Source organism: Callithrix jacchus, chromosome 2 (genome assembly GCF_049354715.1).
Source record: "Callithrix jacchus isolate 240 chromosome 2, calJac240_pri, whole genome shotgun sequence".
Classification (NCBI taxonomy): Eukaryota; Metazoa; Chordata; class Mammalia; order Primates; family Cebidae; genus Callithrix; species Callithrix jacchus.
In genome coordinates this window covers 81,565,448-81,585,320 of record NC_133503.1, presented here as the reverse complement: position 1 = coordinate 81,585,320, position 19,873 = coordinate 81,565,448, and the positions used below count along the sequence as shown (strand labels likewise).

General features: G+C 40.2%; 1 protein-coding gene across 4 annotated transcripts in view; it reads left to right on the top strand.

The window, feature by feature from the left end:
- Positions 1–19,873, top strand: part of MEGF10 (multiple EGF like domains 10) — a 170,759-nt gene that overhangs the window by 143,209 nt on the left and 7,677 nt on the right. For all 4 annotated transcript variants that reach the window (XM_008991595.4, XM_035290965.3, XM_054251993.2 and 1 more), the window contains exons 14-22: positions 73–219; positions 1,424–1,558; positions 2,097–2,225; positions 5,430–5,558; positions 7,726–7,854; positions 10,310–10,438; positions 12,735–12,971; positions 14,584–14,711; positions 16,099–16,222. In XM_008991595.4, the coding sequence (XP_008989843.4) occupies positions 73–219; positions 1,424–1,558; positions 2,097–2,225; positions 5,430–5,558; positions 7,726–7,854; positions 10,310–10,438; positions 12,735–12,971; positions 14,584–14,711; positions 16,099–16,222 (1,287 nt within the window). The remainder of the gene's footprint in view (positions 1–72; positions 220–1,423; positions 1,559–2,096; positions 2,226–5,429; positions 5,559–7,725; positions 7,855–10,309; positions 10,439–12,734; positions 12,972–14,583; positions 14,712–16,098; positions 16,223–19,873) is intronic.

The window sequence follows — 19,873 nt, the reverse complement described above, 5'->3', positions numbered from 1 at the left end:
ATCTTGGAATTAGCAACTGCAGAAGCTCCACACTGCCTCTCACTCAGCCTTGCCCCATGTGCATTGTTTCAGGTGTCCACTGTGATAGCGTGTGTGCTGAGGGACGCTGGGGCCCCAACTGCTCCCTGCCCTGCTACTGTAAAAATGGGGCTTCATGCTCCCCTGACGATGGCATCTGCGAGTGTGCACCAGGCTTCCGAGGCACCACTTGTCAGAGGAGTAAGTGTCTCATTAGGCAGTAATTTCCACCTTCCCGTCCCTGGGTACCATGTACAGAATACTGATCTCTGTTCCACCTCTAAGTTTATAGTGATGTCCTGTTGGACTTGAAGGCAGAAGAGAGTGTAATACTTACTTGTCCTTTGCAGAACTACTTGAAAGCACTTCTCTAAGAGCTTCATTCTTTCCAGCCTTCAGAACTAACCTAACAGATGGGGATTTAACCATTTCTTCTCGGTAATTACTTCATTGCCTCATTGGCACAACCATCAGGATATATTCCTTCATCCTTCCCGAAAGCTTGCAAATGGTGTTCTAGAAATTCATTGACCTGTAAATATTTTATTCAGCAATTTGGCATTGGCCTTACCTCAATTACCAGACGTCAACATCAGCCAAACCTTGAGGCAAATCATTTATCCTGCTAGTAAGTCTTAAAATCAGTGCTATGGGGAAAATGGAATTGCAGAGTTAAAAAAGGAGGCTGTTGACATTGGTTCTCAAGACTTTTAAGTTAGAGAAGGATCAATAAGATTTTACCAAATCTTTAGGTAATTTCAATCAAAAAAAGAATATGTCACTAATTATGTTACACTATTCTAATTTTTAAAATTGCCTTTTTCCCCATAATAATTCTGCACAGTTATCTTATATTTAAGTCTGAATAATATCTTGGCAAGAACCTAAGTATGTAGCATTTTGCTTAAACACTTTCAATGACAGTCATTAACCTGGACCATTTTGAGGTGGCAAAATCTTCAAATTTTGACTGTCGATCTATTTATTGTCGGTAACGACTCTTAAAGAATAAAAGATTAACAAATGGTTTAAGAGTACTTATTTGAGACTTATTAGTATTTCAGAATTTTTTTATCTCTTTATTTATTCAATGAAAATTCCTTGAGCCCCTGCTTTACGCCAAGCCTTGAGCTAATTGGGGCCTTAAATGGGAAAATAAAGAAGACTAAGACATTTACTTCCCTCAAGAAATTCAGAGTTCAGTGGCTTCTTTTCCTCATTAAAGGGTTCCTTTGTTCCTTCATTGTTCCTGTTTTCTACTTGGAAAATTCTCAGTATCTTTTCTACTTTTCTTTAAGATTTTGTTTTTTAACCTATAAAACTTTAACTAGATCCCCATGTGGAATGCGAGAGAAAGATAACTGCATCTCAGAAAGATAACTGCCAATTTCCCTTCTATTTTCAGTCTGCTCCCCCGGTTTTTATGGGCATCGCTGCAGCCAGACATGCCCACAGTGTGTTCACAGCAGCGGGCCCTGCCACCACATCTCCGGCCTGTGTGACTGCTTGCCTGGCTTCACAGGCGCCCTCTGCAATGAAGGTAAAGCACGAAGCATCTGGGACAGCTGGGTGGTGATGAGCGCCCCGGAGAGTCTGTCCTCAGGCCTCCCCTTGGTCTTCCTGAAGGCCATGTTTTCAGCTGTCTGCTAGGAATACCATCTATGGTGCTGTATCTGCAGCTTCTCAGATAGGACTTCGAGCTTTGGAAAAGCTGGTTTTCCACTCCAGCAAAACCTTTTTATTCCCTGAGTTGTGCTACTCTTCAGTTTTAGCTGGACACGCTCTCCTATAAAAAATCAATATGAGGAAGGATTTTTGACTCCCAGAGCAAGAAGTCTTGAAGTCAGATTTCTAGAAGTGCAATAACGTCTCCCGGTCTGTGATACCTACATGAGAGTCTTTGGCTTCATGGATTTGTAAAAATGAGCCCATTCAGGATGAGGGATGCTGTTGAGCAGAGATAGCTACCAAATGAGCAGCTGGGCCTGTGACCTTTAAAGTCATTTCCTGTGCTAAGATTCTAAGATTCTGTGAGGCAGGTTGTGATTGGGAGTTACTGACCTATAGCTTATTTGCAGTGTGTCCCAGTGGCAGATTTGGGAAAAACTGTGCAGGAATTTGTACCTGCACCAACAATGGAACCTGTAACCCCATTGACAGATCGTGTCAGTGTTACCCGGGTTGGATCGGCAGTGACTGCTCTCAACGTAAGTCTCATTTGAGAACAACTAATCAATCATTCTTTTTTTTTTTTTTTAAGATTCTTTAGGATTGAAGTATGAGTGTTTTCATATAATCAAGAAAGAATATATGACTAACTATAAGACACATTCTACACATGCTTTTTTTTTTCCATTAAGAGCTTTATGCAGTGGTCCTACATTTAAATCCAAATAATGCATTGGAAAGAACCTAAATATGTAACATTTTGCTTACCCACTTTTCAGTGATTCATCATCCATTGAAATAAATACAGAGAAAGAAAGAAATGGAGTTAAATGACGTGAGCCTTAGAAACCTATTGGGATCCTAATTGACTGCCCACCTAATATGCTTACCTTCACCTTGGCTTCTCTCAAGTGCCTTCCACACCACTGGATTTCAGACAGGAGTTGTGTGACTCTATATGGGACTATATAGATGACTCTTAGAGTATGCATGTCATGAAAAAAATGACATTGACTATGAGTCATTCATGAATGTTTTGAAAGGGTCAGTGCAACTTCTAAAAGTATTCAACTTTTGACCAAGGAATAGCATATGTATGGGGTAATCTGGTTTCATTCATTATAAATTTTATGAAACACTCTCACTTTATATTGAATTCCTCCATGATGCACATAGAGAAATGAGAGAATGACTGTGTCCAGTCATTTTACATGGTGCTTTATTGATGATTTAATTCAAACTTCACAGTTACAATCAACCTGCAAATATTCATTGATAAGCAATATGTTTTTTGCTGGAAGATTTTTTTCTGAATGTTAATTTTTTCCATAAGTAGCCCAGGCTGTGTCCCATTTCTAGGAATAAGGGAGCAGAGCTAATAAATCTCAGAAGAGTAGCTCCTTAGTAAAAGAAGTGTTATTTGATATGTGTTCACCCATTCTGTGGGCATCATTGAGAAGAAATCAGTCTGTTTAACTCTACATGTGTTGCAAGGCCTCTGACTAAGGGTTGGGCATATGGAAAGATTGATAAATACATACCAAAAAACAGGATTTGAGAAGAGTAAAAGATCCAATATCATTGTCATAAAATGATTGATTTATACTGTTCCTTTAAAAAGTAGTCTTTATTTTGGAAGTTCTTCCCTTCCTCATTTGGAGGAGGAATGTGCTGAAAGGAACAGAAATAGAAACACAACTATGAATGGAGACTATAGTGTTGCCTCCTCCCTTAATCACTCCACAGGAAGCTGATTTATTTGGCAAGAGCCTTTGCTTCTCCTGGGGATCATTGATTTCATTGATTCCCTTATGAACTCTACAGAATCATCTTAATATTTCTTCTTGGCTGATTGTGAGCCTGTCTAAAGAGAGCAAAGTCCTTCATGGTGAAAACAGAGACTTTGAAAACTTAAAGGCGTACATTTAAAGGGGCAGGTGTTCTTGGGAAAATGATTTTTTAAAGCCCTATCTCTACATTTACCTTTTAGAAATATTAAGTTGAGTAATCCATATTCCCATTCTATGATCATAACAAATATAGGGAGAACAGCCTAATGGCAGTGGGTTACTTCAGAAAAATATATCATGGACATAAATGGGTTTACAAAAGCTGGTTAAGTATCATCTAAGGAATGGGTTGCTTTAGGTAAAGAGTGCTTCACTGAGCATCAAATGGGCTAGATGCTTCAATAGTTTTCACTGAGTCTTGCTGTGGCTTTAAAAGAGAGAAGCTGGTTTTGTCTAACAAATAACAAATATTATTATTAATCTGTGTGACCTTGTTAGAGTCACTATTAACGTTTTGTGGGCCTCAGTTTCTTCATCTGTGAAATGAGGGTGTTGTACTTAGAAAATCTGTTCTGATGTTCACTCGAGACCTCAACTGTCACCTGGTATTTTCCCCTTGCTCTTAGACAAAAATGGTGCACGCAATTCTGGAAGAATTTTTTTCATTTTAAAAATTATTTCATATGTATTATTGATTGTCTTTATTGGTCCACATTCCCTACTGGATAGACATATAGAAATTATAGGCAGTCCTCCTTTTATGCAATTATGTTCCTGAAGTATTAATATGAATAAAAAGTATTTTTTGTTAATGAAATTATTTTACCCCATGATCTTATGTTATTTCACAGATATTTTATCTGATTTTCTGATGGCTCTTTAATTGGCAGTGACCCCTAATGATTTAGTTGTGTTATTTTCTGCATCTTCCAATTAAGAGTTTTTACAAGTAAACCAATTTTTACATGCCACTGGAAACCTCTATATATATATATTTGAGATGGAGTTTCGCTCTTATTGCCCAGACTGGAGTGTAGTGGCACAATCTCAGCTCACTGCAACCTCTACCTAGCAGGTTCAAGCAATTCTCCTGCCTCAGCCTCCCAAGTATCTGGGATTACAGGCATGCACTGCCACACCTGGCTAATTTTGTATTTATTAGAAATGGGCTTTCTCCATGCTGGTCAGGCTTGTCTTGAACTCCCAACCTCAGGTGATCCACCTGCCTCAGCCTCCCAAAGTGCTGGGATTACAGGTGTGAGCCATCGCACTCAGCCAGAACCTCAATATTTGACAGGAGCCTAAAGTGTCAAGTCTAGAGCAGACTGAAGAGTGCAGGATTTAGAATTTGTAAGCATGAGCTACATGGCCTTGGGTCCTTTAACCTCTCTTGAGTAAAGTCATTTTTCACACCTTATCTCTGCTCCAATGTCCTCTCCTCAGACAGGCCTTCCTCAAAGGAGTAGCTCCCAAAATGATTGTCTTCCTTATCTTCCTTATGTTATTTTCATAGTACTTGCCACCACCGATTTTTCATTTTGTTGGTTGGTTGGTTTGCCTGCCTCTGCTACCAAAATATAAACTTCCAGTGGATGGTTTGGACTTTGTCTTATCCTCTGCTTTCTCCTTTGTGCCTGGAACAGTGTTGGGTACATAATAGGTGCTGAATGAGTGTTTGTTTAGTAACTGAATCTGTAAACTTGAGGTGATTTTATCCCAGCCACCTCAGTGTGCAGTTGTAAATGAATATGTATGTCAGTAATGACAGTCGTTGTTGTTGAGCTTGGAGGCCATCTGGGATTTAGTGCAGAATTCAGAGCAGCATGCTTTCTTAGTCCTGACGTGCACTGCTAACCTCTCACATGCAGGGAGATCTGTAGGGTTGGATGGAATTCTCCCTACTTGGTATTGGCCTCAGAACTCTGATGGACTTCTCCACACCTGTAATTTCAGCATGTCCACCTGCCCACTGGGGCCCAAACTGCATCCACACGTGCAATTGCCACAATGGAGCTTTCTGCAGTGCCTATGATGGGGAATGTAAATGTACTCCTGGCTGGACGGGGCTCTACTGCACTCAGAGTAAGTGACAAGCCTTCTGAGGCTCACCAAGGGGAGACTCATCCAAGGAGGAAATAACCTCAACCTCCACATGCTTGACTGGAGCTCTCCAAGGGTCCCTGAGGTTGGCGTACTTCACTCTCTTAATGACCTCTAGACATCTAAATTTCTCTAAGTGATTGAGAGCTACTACATTCCAAGTATTCTGTCTCTAGGTTCCATTAGGACACTGAGGTGGAGCAATGCTGTGACGGTGTACAGTTTCTTTCTCTTCTCTCCTTTAACTAAACCATATTTATATGGATCAAATGCTCAATCATTTATTTTAACAGCACAAAAGTTAGGATAAGTATAAAGATTAGAAAGGTAGTGAAGACAACAAGCCTCACTGCCTGATTTAATGTGAGCTCTTGGAAAAGATGGAGTTCTGTCGTTTTCAAACTGTAGCAAGCTTCAGAATCACCTGGAGGACCCAACAAATGCAGAAGCTGGTCCCATCCCCAGAGAGTCAGAAGCAGTGGGTCTGGGCTGGGACCTGAGAATTACCATTTTTGTCAACTGGTAGTAATGCCAGCTTGGGGCCACACTTTGAGAGCCACTGCTCTAGTTCTTTTCTCCACTTCGTATCTCACAGCATCCTGACGATTTTTTTCTTCCATGAGGCTTTTAGTGTGATAGGATATAATGTGCTAAGTACTCCAAAGCTGAGCATCATTGGGGAAGGAAGATGATTCTCTGCCCTCTTACCTTCGGTTGAAAAAAGGAGACAAGACAGGAAGGCATGTGTTATAATTAAGTATTAATAATAGCAGATAATTTAAAATAATAGCAAGAAGCTGAGGAGGAAAGATGGGTCCAAAATTGAGCAATTCTTATCTAATACTAATTAGAGTACATAATTGAAGAAAAAGCTGAAACAGTCTTTCAAAACTTTCTAAGTGAGAATGTAGACCTTGAACCAAAATTTGAAAAGGATAATTGGTAAGGAAGAAGGCTGGTCCAAGTATATTCTGCAGAGATCATATATCTATAAATATTGTTTCACTTCTTAGAGAAAGGTACTTGTAAGATATTATTTATAATTCTAAAATTAGAACCTGCTTCGGAGAACCCTTTTTTAAGTGCAAGTAACATGATATAGTGGGAACAACCTGGGGTCTGGAGCCAGACCTCCCTGCATTTGAATCATGGCCCTGCCATTCTGCCAGTTGCCAGCTGTGTGACTTAGGGTACTTGGGGCTTAGTTCCTGTCTACAGGATGGGAATATTCATCCCTGAATTTCTGGGCTGCTGTAAAGATTAAACAAGAGAATTAATGAAAAGAATCTGGCACAGAGTAGGTAGGTGCTAAATAAATGTATGACAGCAGAGGGTCATCAGTGAGAACTGGCATCTCGGCACTGCCTCTGCTTCCTGAAAGTCTCATAAGAAAATGGGAAAATGAAAAGCGTATGTAATATTTGGAAACAACCACTGAATCAGCCTGTATTGAAGCTTTCATCGTGCCAGAGATCCCCAAGGCACTCTTGCAGGGCAGCTGCCAGCCTGTGTAAGCCAACTGAATTTTTAGGTGTCTTTAGCTCAAGAAACCCGCCGGTCTAAGCATTGGAAATTATGCAGCAGGGTGAAGGCATATTGCTTTTTACAAAGCACCTGTAAAGTATAGTTATTTTTTAAGGTAAGCCTTCTAGTATACCGCTTTAGGGAAGTTGATCTTATCTAAGTTAATAACAGAGATAGTGGACAAGGCTAGTAGCAACAACAGAGACATCCTGTACTACAAATAAAATCATACAGGTAATTTTAACATAGAGTACCCGTCTCAGCCCATTGGAATTTTAGTTCAAGTAGTAATGTGAAAGAATGAAAGGAAATGTCCTATTCTTCCAGGGTCGAAGGGACGTTTTGTTAGAAGGCACTAGTCTTGCCTCCAGGGGTACCAGTGATGGTTACACTGACAGGAATGGAACTCTTTTGCCTTCTACTTATGAATGACAACCTCCTTGCAAGAGGCTCATCTTGGGACTTCAAAAAAGCTCTTGTGGCAAGCTGAGATATGTACTATTCACTGTATTCACTGATGGCTCAGTGTCCTTCGAGTTGAAACACAAATAAGTTGGAGGCACGAGCCTCCAGATGTTTCTCTTCATCAGCCTCTTGACTCCTGATGTCCTCCCTTCTCCCACAGGATGTCCTCTGGGGTTTTATGGAAAAGACTGTGCGCTGATATGTCAATGTCAAAACGGAGCTGACTGCGACCACATCTCTGGGCAGTGTACTTGCCGCACTGGGTTCATGGGACGGCACTGTGAGCAGAGTAAGTATGAGAGCATGACATCACGAGGGAGTATTTTTTTTCCTCTGGAATCAAATTTCCTAGATGCCTGGAAAGGTTAAGGCAGAATTCACCACTCTTAGGTTGTTTGAGCTGATGGCTGGTTACTTCTCAGCACTATTAACTTCCCCTCCCAGAGGTCCAGCCTCCCTGGGATCATTGCTGGCTACTCAGCGCTCTGGGTGGAGGAGGTGTGATTACAAGAACGAAGACAGAATTCAAGTTTTCCATTCTGTTCTTTGGGGCTCTCCCTTCCTCTCCTTCTTACTTTTGGAATGTGGCTGCTCAGAGCTTTAAAAAAGGCAGCTGAGCTTTCTTCATGGCAGAGGCGGGACCCAGGTCTCACACTGGAGGACAGTACATTCGGTAGGGAGGAATGCTGGTGGCCCAGGACCAACCCCTGTTGCTGAGGAGGGAACAAATCCACGCAAACATTGCCACCCTTTCCACAACCTTCTCTAAATAGTACTTTTATACTGCTTGCATTAACAATTTCTCATCTTAGTCTTAACAACCTTCAAGACAACATACTGCCTTAAATTTTTTAAGTCCCCATATGTTGTTGGAATTACTCATCCTTATTTTTTAATTTCCACCCCACTATCTATGCATCTGCTCACAAACTTATAAGAACATTAGTCTTAATAAAATTGAGTTTTTCAATACACAATAATAATTCCTCATTATTCTTTTCCTCTGTGACTTTCATTCAGTATCTATGATAAATAAATAAGGGCTTGCCTGTAATCCCAGCATTTTGGGAGGCTGAGGTGGGAGGATCACGTGGTCAGGAGATTGAGACCATCCTGGCCAACATGGTGAAACCCCATCTCTACTAAAAATACAATAATTAGCTGGGTGTGGTGGCACATGCCTGTAGTCCCAGCTACTTGGGAGGCTGAGGAAGGAGAATTGCTTGAGCCCGGGAGGCGGAGGTTGCATTGAGCCTAGTTCACGCCACCGCACTCCAGCCTGGCACCTGGTGACAGAGAAAGACTCTGTCTCAAAAAAAAGAATAAATAAATAAATAAATAAATAAATAAATAAATAAATAAAGGCTTAGGGCTATATTGGACCCACTTTATTATGATAAAACCTTTTAAGCAGGAAAAGGTAAAGAGCAATTTCTGCTCACTAGTTTGTACTCTTGGGAAGGTTCTGCCAAGCTTATGGCCACCGGAGCAGTGTGGCCTGGAAAGGTTGATCAGGATAGCAGGACTCTGGCAATAAAGCATCCCTCCCCATTCCACTCCACTGGCACCTCACAGAGCTGTTTTGAACCTGGTTGCTTCATTATTACATGCTAAACCCTAGGGTATTTTTGCATATCCTCTTTCTAGCAAATATAGCAAAAGGGACATCCAGGAATCAGCTCAAGACAGAGACAACCCAATTTTAGTTTTGCATCAATGTTTCAATGAGTCATGAAACAGATCCTGACTGAGTGTCAGGGTTGCATACACACCTCTTTTGTGCATACAAATATTGTGTGTCTGTGTATAAATGTCTAAGCATATGCATGGAAACCAGAAGAGGCTCAAAATTTTACATGAATGACAGATGACTGGTTAGGGTCTTGTTAAATAAAAATCTCTTAAGTGCTTCTGTGATTACTCTCAACAGCAAATTAAAGTGTCCCTATTTTGGAGACTTCTCTCAATGATTATTTGTAAACAGAAACCCTGTGTTTGACAGAGAATTCTAATAATAATAGCACATTGCCCCCTGCTGCTCACTTTATGAAAAGCATCAATATTTTGTCATGAAGATTTTTAGATTTAACATGCTTACGCTATTCTTTGAAATTCATGACTAATTCTTATTAAGACCATATCATAAGAATCCCATTCTTTTTGTCTATAATACGTCAACCTGCAAATCCAGAGTTTGAACAATTCCATAGCAAATGAGGCTCTTACCTAGAAAATCAACAAAATTTGTTGTCTGCCTCTTCTATTCCTGGCTAATTCTGTTGGGAATGTGCATTTACGAAGGTCCCTGAGCCTACAGTAAAGTATTTATGTTCTCGAGAACATATTTCAGTTTATACTTTTCAGTATAGGCCTCTTCCAGCCCATAGTTTTGCCTGGTAGACTTATCTCAAATTGCCCTTAGTGATTATCTTCATCTGTTTCATGAGAATTTCACAGACTCTCCATATATCATAGAGGTGGAGCTTCTACAGAGATGTAGCAGCTGACAGTCTCAGGAGCTCTAATGTTGAGCAGCCCTGTCTCTAACCCTGTGCAACCTGGACTGTGAGTGCTCGTGATTCCGGGAATGCTGTCCAGTTCTGGGACACTCTGGGGGTTACAAGTCAGCCTGAACAGGAATCCCCTGAAAGGATTCATCTAGAGATGTGCAAGGCTTGCAGTCAGAGATGGCCTTGCTCCAGATTCCCAAGGCTGCAAAGCTACATTTGACTTTCCTTCTCTAGAGTGCCCTGCAGGAACATATGGCTACGGCTGTCGCCAGTTATGTGACTGTCTGAACAACTCCACCTGCGACCATATCACCGGGACCTGTTACTGCAGCCCTGGATGGAAGGGAGCAAGATGTGATCAAGGTAAAGATACTAGCAAATAATACCTCTTATCGTGTGAGCACCATCTTCCAGGCAATGTGGAGTATTTTCATTTATGTTATCTAGCATCATCTTCACCACAGTTCTAACTGGCATAATTGGTGACTTATTTAATTGCCAGATGGATCCCTTATTGTTGCTTTTTGGCAAATAAAGAGATCAAAGGCTCGAAGAGGTTAATTTTCCCAAAGTTACACAGCTAATATCTAGAATACGTCACAGCTTTTATGCCAGATTTTTGTTATTCCAAAACTCATGAACTTTCTATTGGGTCTATGATTTTTTTTTGGCTTTATTGAGGTGTAATTTATACACAAAAAACACACCTATTTAATGTATACAATTTAGTAAAATCTGAACTTTTTGTACACCTGTGAAACCATCACCATTATAAATGAAATATTCATCACCATGAAAGTTTCCTCATGCCCCTCCCTACTTCTACCATCCCTTATGCTCCAGGCAACCACTCATCTCTTTTCTGTCACTGTAGACTAGTTTTCATTTTCTAGAATTTTGTAGAAATGAATTTTTATACTGTAAAATTTGGCGTCTGGCTTCGTTTACTCAGCATAATTATTTTGAAATGGAACCATGTTGTTGCACATATCAACAGTTCAGTTCTTTTCACTGCTGAATAGTATTCCATTGTATGGATATACTATAATTTGTTTACCTATTCATGTGCTAATGGACATGTGGATTGTTTCCAGTTTGGGTGTATTACTGATAAAGGTGCTATGAATAAGAGTGAATCAAGTTTTTGCATGGACATGTGCTTTCATTTCTCTTGGGTAAATACCTAGGAGTAGAATAATTGGGATTACATGGTAGGCATATGTTTAACTTTTTGTAAAACTGGTGCCCCTGGTTTTTAACTGGGGTGCGTATCACAATGACCATAATTGTCATATGCGTGGTCCCATCTGGGAAATTCTGAGTCTGGAGTTGGTGACTCTGAGAAAGTGCTTCTGATGGTTCTGAAGCATGCCCTCCAGAGAGCCACAGCTTCTACTGCATGTGGTAGTCCCTGGGAGGCAATAAGCAGATAAGTTATAAAAGGCTTTAGAAAACTTATACATTGTCATAGATGGAGTCAGCTTAAACTGCAGACCATGTAAATATTTACAGCATTTAACTTCACATGCTCATGATTTACATTTGACTGTCATAACAATAGAATGTGATATTTCCTGATCACATCATTATTGCAAATACTCTGTAATCTCACGACATTGTCCTTGGTGGTCTGTGTTTCAGGGCAGATTGTTTTGTGAGAAGGTCCTCTAGCATTTAGAATAATAAAATCATAGGAACACTTACTTGAACTGGAAGCAGTGACATGAGAGGCCTCTTTTCTCGTTTATAGATGATAAAACTGCAGCCTGAAAGCTTAAGGGAAAGTTCAGAATATCTAGGTCAATTTTTTTAGATGCCAGATTTCTTGAATCTCAACCCATGCCTTTAGCATCCTCACTTGATGGACCATAAGGAAAAACTATGTAATGTTGAATTTTGAATTTAATGAGTAAGGTATTAGGGTAATGCTATCAGGTATTATCAGGACAAATCTTTCTGTCATGGAAAATAACTTTGGATGAAAAATATCTTCTGAGGTAAAAGGCCTATTGAAATTAGCAAAAGGCTGATCCTGTTCTGAGACTAGATTTATAATGGTGTTATGCTTGCTTAGAAGGAAAATTACTCTTAGAAATGCTGAGGATAGACATAATATTTGGTTAAGCAGTTGGGACATTTAGCATTTAACTGCATAAACTCAGTATTGAATAATAAAGCAAAATAAAAATTAGGTAAATTATTATCCCAAATTAATTGCCAGTCTAAGTATTTAATCTGAAATATATAAGAAGTCTCAAACCCTACTGCTGAATTTCTTTGAGTTCAGAAAAATTCTGTCTTTTTCTTCATATTTTTTAGAGACAGGGTCTTGCTATGTTGCCCAGGCTCGTCTCTAACTGCTAGGCTACATCAGTTCTCCCACCTCAGCCTCCTGAGTAGCTAAAACTACAGGCACACATCACTATGCCCAGCTTCTGTCTCTTTTTGAGGCTTAAAGCAGCCTTTCTCTGGGCATGGATAGGCCAACAACATCTGACAATGAGGAATGTTTGCTTTTTCTTCCTGCTCTGCTTCCAAATTAATGTTTTATGAACTGAAAATATGCAGGCATTAGCACAGAAGGAGGTTTTTGTAAGTAGAGATCAAACATTTATCCAGCGCATTGTCATCTTTTCTCAAGTCTCTCTTCTTTTTCTAGCTGGCGTTATCATTGTTGGAAATCTGAACAGCTTAAGCCGAACCAGTACTGCTCTCCCTGCTGACTCCTACCAGATCGGGGCAATTGCAGGCATCATCATTCTTGTCCTAGTTGTTCTCTTCCTACTGGCATTGTTCATTATTTATAGACACAAGCAGAAGGGAAAGGACTCAAGCATGCCAGCAGTTACCTACACCCCTGCTATGAGGGTCATCAATGCAGATTATACCATTTCAGGTAAGAACAGAGGCAGGAGAGACATTTTCCTTCTTGAAAAGTTAAATTTCATCCTGTTTCTTTAAAACTGGGTGTTTGGCTGTGCTGTCCATTGTTTCTGTCAATTCTCATTAAGAGAATTGTATGTTTGGAAGAGGTATACATTGCTAGAGGTGAGTTTTATATTTCAACAATAGTAAGTTGTCATTCTGTGGTTTGCTATGAGGGTTTTTAAATTGAGTTCATTGTGTTTGCGCTTTAGATTTAGGGAATTTTAATCTAGCCTCAAGCTTTTTTCATATGCGAGAGGGGGTGGGAAGGAAGAGAGGATAAGTTTACCAAGGTCATGGATGGCGGGGGGGTGGACTAGTTTTCCTGTCTCTGAACGTGGGAACTTTCTATGTGCTTCCGAGCCTCTCCCTAGGCCTACCCGAATCATTAACTAGAGGGAACCAAGTTATATCAGAAACAGCTTTTTGGTATTAGCAAGAACCAAGACAGCCCTTTAAGAAAACTCTTTTGATTTTTTTCCTGTCACAAGACTCTATAAAATGAAAAAAATATATATAATCAATTATCAGGAGAAATAACCACTTACATGGAGGAACTTAAAAGCTTAAAATTGTTATTAATTTTTGGGTGATTACTGAAGGCCTTCTGGTTGGTTACATATTTAAAACTACAAAATTCTCTGGAAATATGAGAAGTAGCTGATTTACATGGAAGTGCATTTTCAGTGCAGAATTATTGTGTCAAGCACTCAAGTGTTTATAAAAAGGAAAGTTGCAGAGTAGCTTCAAATGATGCCTTCCCAGCTTGTACAATCCTCAAAGCAAACAGCAGTTGTCTGTGGATACTGTGAACAAAAGTTCTCTGAAAAGGAATTTGGAGGAAAGATATTTTACTCCGGTGAACAGTTTGCAAACCTAGGACTTCCAGCCAGCGTAAAATGAAGGTACAGTTCAGAAAACAAAGGGAAGCCTTGGGTTTTTATAACAAAAGTCCCCTCCCAGCGTCCAATCAGGTACATTTATGCAAATGAAGGCTTGAAACTGGTTTAATTCTAATTGGTCAGTGCAGCTGAGTCCTGGTTGGTTGATACAGCTGAACCCTGATTGGTTGATAAAGCTGAGCCCTGATTATTTAAGGCAGGTAAGCTCTGATTGGTTGGTTCAGCAGAGCTCTGAAAGACCCAAAGATAAAAAGCTGCTGGTTTTCAGGAACTCAGAGTACAGGTGTGACCCTTAGCAAAGGCCTCCTTGACTCTATTTTAAATTCAAAGATAAAAAGCTGCTGGTTTTCAGGAACTCAGAGTACAGGTGTGACCCTTAGCAAAGGCCTCCTTGACTCTATTTTAAATTTAGGCCTAATTTGCCACTCCTGTTGATCTTAAAGGGTTGGTTCTCTCAGGTTCACATTTGTTCACAAGACTTTCATACTTTTCCAAGAAGACAGTTAGGAAGGCAGCGGCCTGTTGCTTCAGAAGCTTTGCTAAGTAGGCTGGGCAGGAGGAGATTCTGTCTAGCTTGTGATATGGAAGCAGTCTAGACATTTGTTCTGTTATTTTTATTCCCTTTTTTCACACACATTTATGGGAGCCTGCCGCCTTAACCATTTCCTTGTCTTCTTGCAGGAACCCTTCCTCACAGCAATGGTGGAAATGCTAATAGCCATTACTTCACCAATCCCAGTTACCACACACTCACCCAGTGTGCCACATCCCCTCACGTCAACAACAGGGACAGGATGACCATCACGAAGGTGAGAGGAATTGGTTCACATCTTTGAAAGTGGGCCAGGGAGAGGGGAAGGGAATCAGCATTTATTGAGGGCTGCTGTTTACCAGAAGCTGTTCTAGGTCCTTTACATATATTATCTAATTTATTCCTATAAACAGTCCTCTGGGTGTGCCTTGGGAATCTCAAGTTCACTGACGAAAACCTGAGTAGAAGGGAGTTTAAGTCATTTTCAGACATAACTGCCTGATAAGCAAGGCAGCTTCTGTGTGAGCCAAAGTCTCTCTGTCTCTACAATCTGTACTGTTTCCATTACACTGCTTTAGAAAAACATTTCTAATTTTTCATGAGATCTTAATGACTCATAATGACATTAACAAAAAATAAAGACCTATAGCAGAATCTGCCGTGGGCGAAATCTCCACGTGCACCTCTTCTGACTGCCCGTCCTCTAGTATCCTGTCCTGGCCACCTGTGCTTTAGTAACAGCAACAGGTAACACGCACTGATTTGGGCTGAACCACATAAATTAATACTTTTGTGAGTTAGTGGTCACATAGCAACAACCTACTATTATGTGCCAAGCATTTCTAATCACTTAAAAAATACAAACTCATTTAATGTTCACACCAATCAAGAGTGATTATTATGCTGATTTTACAGATGAGGAAACTGAGTCACAGAGAGGTTGGAGACAGAGCTGTCTAGAACCCAGAGCTTTCCTTTAATAGCACCCAGCTTACCCCTGGGTCTTCACCACAATGCTCTGAAATATCAAACATCTCTTTCTTCCAATCATACCCAAATTATATTTCTAATCTCCATTGTCTAATTCCAGTGCTCTATTAGGAAAAAATCAAGCTCATTAAATTAATCCAGTTGTAATTTAATTAGTACAGCTATAGGTTTTAATTATAGTGCCTCATGGTTAAATAGCACTTCACATTCTCCAGAGACTTTCCCATTCGTCATTTTATTTGTTCTCATACAAATTCAGGGACGGAAGCAAAGCAAATAATGTTATCCTTGTGTTTATGCCTAGGAAAACTGCTCAGAGTCACCTGTGACTCACACAAACATACAATTTTTGATGGGAGGGCATAGACTAAGAAGTCACTTTTTCTTCCAATTCAAAGTTACATGTATATAAATCCAAATAAATGTCTAATTGGCACAGGATGACAGAGTGAAATGAAGATCTTGAGACAATTGAGGGAGTAGCTGGGACTGAAGGACATGAGCTCCTGTTAGCTTCCAAGTCCCACCAGATTACAAGCAGTCACCTCGGCATCTGAGCTCAGCCCCCTCTAAGGACTGGTCCTCAATATGCTGGACTTCTCCCCAGTTTCATAATGCTGTGCTGTGCTGCACTGTATTTTGTTTTTAAGTCTTTCATTGTTTATATTTTTTAGTCAAAAAATAATCAACTGTTTGTGAATCTCAAAAATGTGAACCCTGGGAAGAGAGGCCCCGTGGGAGACTGCACTGGGACATTGCCGGCAGACTGGAAGCATGGCGGCTACCTCAACGAGCTCGGTGAGTTCTCCCAACGCATGTCCCCAGCAGCACTGTGACCTGCATGTCCCCAGCAGCACTGTGTCCTGCATGTCCCCAGCAGCACTGTGACCTGCATATCAGTCACTGAAAGAGTCACAGATCTCTGTCTGTGCCAAGGTGATCTACTGAAAACTTGCATCAAAAAGCACAGTAACAGAATTATGTCTAACACTTGTGCAGGGCTAACTACTGTCCCTATGGCTTTATCTATTCAACAAACATTTATTGAGTTCCTACTGTGTGCCAGGAATTGATCAAAAAGCTACTGCCTACTCATAGCTTACATTCTAGCTCTCTGCCTGTTAACTTAATTCTCACAAGTACTCTAATAGGTAGGTACTAATGTTACCACCATCTCCATGTTACAGTTGAGAAACTGAGTTATAATGAGGTTAAGTTACTTGCACAGGGCCTCATCGCCTGTGAAATGTTAGAGCTAGTATTGGACCCTGTGAGCTTGGCTCCCAGCTGTGAACTCCTCCTTGTTCTCTTCTGATATAGGGTATCAGTACTTGAGATCTCCTTCCCTTTCAGGTGAGAAAACAGAAATACCAACAGGAATACAGTAGATCAGTGGTTCTCAAACTTTTTGAAATCAGGACTCCTTTACACTGTTAAAATTTATTGAGGATTCCAAAAAGCTTCTGCTGATAGGGGCTACATCTATTTATATTTAGCATAGTAAATGAAATTTACTATAATGAATTTTATTTATAAATAAAAAAATAGAATATTAATTTATTTAAATTAACAATAATCACATTTCATGGTAACGTAAATTGTGTTTTTGTGAAAAATCACTACATTTTCCAAAACCACCCAAAATTAATGAGAAGAGCAACACTATTTTACATTTTTTAAAAAGTTTCCTCAATGTCTGACTTAATAGAAGATAGCTAGATTATCATGTCTCCTTTCCCTTCAGTTGGTTTGGGTCCCATACTTCATGTAGCTTCTGAAAAACTCCATTGTACATTTGAAAAATAATTGGAGTGAAAATGGCATGTAATGTTGTATTGTTATGGAAATAGTTTTGCAGTTGGGCACAATGGCACAGGCCTGTAGTCCCAGCTACTTGGGAGGCAGAGGGGAGAATAAGCCCAGGTGTTTGAGTCTGATCTGGATGACATAGCAAAACCCCATCTTTAAAAAAAAAAAAAAAAAAAAAAAAAAAATATATATATATATATATATATATATATATATATATATATATAGTTTTGATCTCATAGGCCTCCTGAAAAGGGGGAAGGAATGCTTGGTCCACACCTCAAGAACTTCTGTGATATACCATTAATTATGTGCTGCAGTTTCTAAGCCTGTACCCCATATTTTCAGAGAGGAGTTTGATGATACAGTAACTTACAAATGTGCAGTATCTTATGGGTAACAAATCCTTTCATGTACATTTACTTGGAGGTAGGGGCCAGAAATCCTAGCTAAATTTGAATTTCAGATAGATAAACAACAATTTTTCGCATAAATATAATCACAGATATTACATGGGCTGTACACTAAAGATTATTTGTTGTTTGTTTAAATGTTTAATATAACTGACCTTTATGTGTTTTGTTTGCTAATTTTTTGTTTTATGTTGTTTTGTTTTTGTTTTTGAGACGGTCTCACTCTGTCATGCAGGCTGTAGTGCAGTGGCATGATCTCTGCTCACTGCGACCTCTGCCTTTTGGGTTCAAGAGATTCTCCTGCCTCAGCCTCCCCAGCAGGTGGGATTACAGATATGCACCACCATGCCTGGCTCATTTTTGCATTTTCAGTAGAGACAGGGTTTCTGTCTGTTGGCCAGGCTGGTCTCAAACTCCTGACCTCAAGTGATCTGCCTGCCTCGACCTCCCAAAGTGTTGGGATTTCAGGCATGAGCCACTGCATTTGGCCTATTTGCTAAATTTGACAGTCCTCCTGGGTGGACGCTTTCCCATGAATCTTGTTTTTTAGAGAAATAAACTGGCAAGCACAGAGAAGTTAAGCCTCTCCTCTGAAATTTTATAGGAGGAAAGGGGTAAAGCCGGATTTCAAAGCTGGTCTTCTGGCTGCTGCCCTTAAACACTGTTTCATCTGTAAGAACAGTGTCAGATCCCTGTGGGAAAGCCTCTTGCTATGGAATAAAAATGCTTTAGTGGTGAATACAAATTCTTAGTCATTTCCGTAGTGTAGTGATTATCATGCTCACTGTACAAATTCCTTTTATCTTCATTCTATACCATTTTTATCAATAGGATGTGTATTTACAACCACAGTAAAATTACTTATATACCTGGCTCACAATATGCTTATTGGTAACATCATGTAACATTAAAGGAGACATTTTAGGAGTCTTAATTACATTTACAATTTAGCACTAGTGAACAACCAGCACTAGTGAAAGAAAAGTCCTCTTTTATCTTAGACCATTGTGAAGACTCCAGTGGATACAAAATCACTGCATTGGTCACATATAAATGTCTCAGCTTTCTGGCTCAATGAGACCAAAGGACTGAGTGTTAGGAACATAGAATCTTCATTGGAAATTCTGGATCTTCTTGGTTTGTTCTCACTCAAGTGTAATTCTGCATTTAACATCCCTTTAAAGTTGTTGCATAGAAAAAGTTCTTCACAAAGGACGGAGTCAGGCATGTCGTGGATGATAAAGCGTACAGGTGTTTTAAATGATGGAATAGTTGTCATGATGGTATCTGAAAGAGCCTTGAAGGACACAAAAAGCCCTGAGATGGCGCTGGGCCAATCACTTACCCTTTCATAGTTGATTTGTTCATTTGTAAAATGAGAGTAATAACCGTGTACTGGTTCATTGTGTGGATTTAATTAAACCAAGCATTTGAAAGCCCTGCCCCAGGGATTGGTACATACAGGAGTTTATGGGGAATCCAGATTGCTCCCTCGTTAAAACACCTCCCTGATCCTCCAAGGCAATGAAGAAAGAATCTGGCAGGGCTGTCCGGCCTTATAGCCCCAGCTCTTATTCCTTAACTTGCTATCTGCTCCATGCTGCTTCTCTCTTTCACATCTTGGGGGAAGGCTAGCCATTGCACAGCTCTGATTAAAATGAACATTTAACAAGACTTTGCTATAGTCTGGGGATGGCCAAGGGTATTTGGCAAAGAGGAGCATAGACAGAGCTCCTTGATAAAGCTGTTTAGAGATCACAGACTGTGCCCCATCTTTATGGGTCTTCTTTACCACGCTCCAAAAGACCACCCTCACTTCCGACATTAGCTACAAGTTTGAGGATCACCAAGACCATCCTCAGGATCAACATTTTGCTACAAGGACTCACTAAACTTATTGAATAGGCATTTTCATGGTTACAGTTTATCACAGCTGAAGGATACAGATGAAAATCAGCCAAGGGAGCAGACACATGGTACAGAGTTCAGGAAAGTTCAAAGCATGACTTTTGGGTCTTCTTGTCCCAGTGAAGCCATGGAAAATGCTAACTTTTTCTGGCAACAATGTGTGACCATACATGCAGAGTGTGGCCAACTAGGGAAGCTCACCTTAGCCTTTGTATCCAGAGTTTTTGGGGGGCTCAGTCATATAGATGTGATTGACTCCCATTATGTAGACATGGTTGACCTTTAGCCTTTCCTCTCCAGAGGTGGCCACGATACCCGA